The 2,777-nt window shown below is 47.3% G+C and overlaps 1 protein-coding gene across 2 annotated transcripts in view; it reads left to right on the forward strand.

Annotated features, from left to right (window-relative positions):
- The first annotated feature begins 1,780 nt into the window (after positions 1-1,780).
- The window catches only part of LOC113488745 (putative small proline-rich protein 5), a 2,041-nt gene continuing 1,044 nt past the window's right edge, over positions 1,781-2,777 (forward strand). Inside the window, exon 1 of one of the 2 annotated variants that reach the window (XM_026864049.1) lies at positions 1,781-1,983. In XM_026864049.1, the coding sequence (XP_026719850.1) occupies positions 1,781-1,983 (203 nt within the window). The remainder of the gene's footprint in view (positions 1,984-2,777) is intronic. The other variant, XM_026864050.1, reaches the window with a different exon arrangement.

Genomic DNA, 2,777 nt, shown 5'->3' on the forward strand with positions numbered 1-2,777 from the left:
CAGAGATTCCGCTGCAGCCCACGGTGAAGACCATGGTGAGGCAGCTGTGCCCCGTGGAAGTCCACCGGGGAGCAGATCTTTAGCTACAGCCCGTGGAAGACCCCACGCCAGAGCAGGGGAATGTCCAAAGGAGGCTGTGACACCGCGGGGCACCCACATGGGAGCAGGGGAAGAGTGCGGGGAGGGGAGGACGGAACGGCAGATACAACTGACCGCAACTCCCACCCCCTGTGCCAGCTGGGAGGAAGCGGGAGAGAAAATCAGAAGTAAAACGTTAAACCCAGGAAGAATGGAATGGGGGTGGGGGGAAGGTGGTTTTAAGGTTTGGTTTTATCTCTCGTTATCCTGTTCCGTTTTGATCGGGAACAAATGAAACTGATTTCCCCACGTCCATTTTGCCTGGGATGGTTATTGCTGAGTGATCTCCCCGTCCTTATCTCCACCCATGAGCCTTTTGTTATTTTCTCCCCTGTGTCCAGCTGAGGAGGCGGAGTGACGGAGCGGCTTTTGGGGGGTCAGCTGGCATCCAGCCAGGGTCAACACATCACACAAGAATAAAAGAAATCCTTGATAGGACATACCGTGGAGGCAGGCAGAAATTATTCATGAAGGGCATCTTCGGGCTAAGGCCAAATGTCTCGTTAAAACACCCGGTAGTAGCCACTGGGCACCAATACTAGCTGGAGTATTCCTTCCCTAAACATAATCCACGTGAGTTAACCTCAGTAATCATTTTCCCTTCACATGGAGATGTGATCACGTTTAAGCTCTTGGTCCACGTGACATCCCGGCACATCTTGAGGAATTGGTACATCTGAATTACAAAACATCTCTTCCGCTTGATACTTGTTGTCCGTGACCAGATCCATTCGTTTCTTCGGTATTAGCGTCACTTTGCGTGAAATACCTTCCAATCTCTTTCATAGGGAGGTGAAGGAATTAGGCTTCTATTAATAACCCGTGGGACAATTACAATGCTAAAAGCACAGGGCATCAAAGGGAACTGTCGGAAGCTGAATACGGCGGATAGAAATGGGCTGGGATGTGTAATTAGGTTACTCTTGCCAAGAGATGTCTCATGTCCCAGATAACCCTTTGGAAGACTATAAAAGGTTTCTCATCCCGGTTTCCTTCATTCGCTCCTCTGCTGCTTTACACCTTCATTCCTGTTGCTGAAGGGGTAAGTCCAATTTTTTTTTTTTTTTTTTTTTTTTTTTTTTTTTTTTTTTTTTTTGCTATTTCTCTTTACGAAACCAGCTGCTTTCCTACAAGCTTTGGTAAAGTTGGAGGATGACCTTGACTCCTCACCCCTAGATCTCGGTCATATCAGACACCAAGTCCTTGTTACCCACACGAGCTCTTTCATTAACGCAAATAACAAGTGGGATATGGGCTCAAGCCAAACTAAAACAACGGAACGATCGGAAAATACCGAGGGAGGACAGTCAGAGGGATTTATGGCGAAGAGGCTTTGGGAGTTTTTGAGTAGGAGGCACCACAAGGTCTGGGGCTACGTTCGGGCAATGGATGCTCTGAGTAATTTTTCTCTGAAAAGCAAATCGCATCTGTAAAAGGTTGCGGGTTTAATGGGGGATATAAATCATCTCCCAGTACCTAACCAGCATGGAAATCCATTTTCTTATCACTGAAGAACTAGAAATTAGGAAAAAAATGGGAATTCCAGAGCAAATTAGAGAAAGCAGGGACGCTTCCGTACACTGAGGCCTCTGGGCCAGCATGATCGGTTCTCTCTCTTCCCTACAGCTTTACACCCAGCACGATGTGCTCCCGCCGTCCCTGCCACAGCCACGAAACCTCCTGCCATGAATCCCACTCCTCCTGCCACGACTCGGGACCCTCCTGCCATTACACCATCCAGAGGCAGCCCGTGCAGACGTACAGCTACGTGACGCCCTGCTGCCCCCCCGTTCAGGCCTATTGCCCCCCCGTGCAGCGCTATTGCCCCCCCGTGCAGCCCTACTGCCCCCAGTACACCAAGAACATCTGCAAGCTGCCGCCGACGTGCCCCAAGTACTAGAAGCAGGATCCGGCCCCGACGCCAGGACCCACCGGCTCGCTCCTCCCTTGGATGCTCTCGATGTCTAAGCTGAATCACTGTTTCTCTTTTCCCATTTTTGGCATTCTTGAATCCTCAAATACCTCATCTGTGATTAGGAATTTTCTTCAAATTATAAATCATATCTATACTAATCTATTTAACATGCAAGACCCAGCTTATGTTCTTTTCCAAAAGACTGGGCATGTTTTCTGCTGTCAGTGGCTTACACACGACACGTCAACCTTCAGAATATGCAGATTTAAAAAAAAAAAAAATAAAATAAAATTTCATTTCCCAAAGTAGAAAAAGGTTGATTTGTTTATTCTTTGACGTCATTACTTGAGAATTACCTTTACCTCCGACTTCTTCATCACCACTTCACATTCGTCTCAAACTTTTCACAAAAGGCCCACATCCTAAAGTCCCAAAAGGAAGGAAAGCCAGGAAGCATTTCTGCGGCAGATGGTGCATTTATGGACATCTTACAGGGAGCTCCTCTCTACCCCCCCAGACTTTCTCAGTTCCCTACTTCAGCAGCACATAAATCATTTGTCACTCTGACTCAGAATTACAAACATTTTGAGGTGTCTAATAAATGCAAATAGGCGCCTAGAGGCCTCCTCTAACCCTCCTTCTTTCACCGAGCTTCAAATGACTGTTTTCAATCAAAAATCGCACGCACTTAAAAATAAACGCTAAATCTCTCCCTGCTTTTTAC

This window comes from Athene cunicularia (genome assembly GCF_003259725.1).
Source record: "Athene cunicularia isolate RWA chromosome 25 unlocalized genomic scaffold, athCun1 chr25_part1, whole genome shotgun sequence".
NCBI lineage: Eukaryota > Metazoa > Chordata > Aves > Strigiformes > Strigidae > Athene > Athene cunicularia.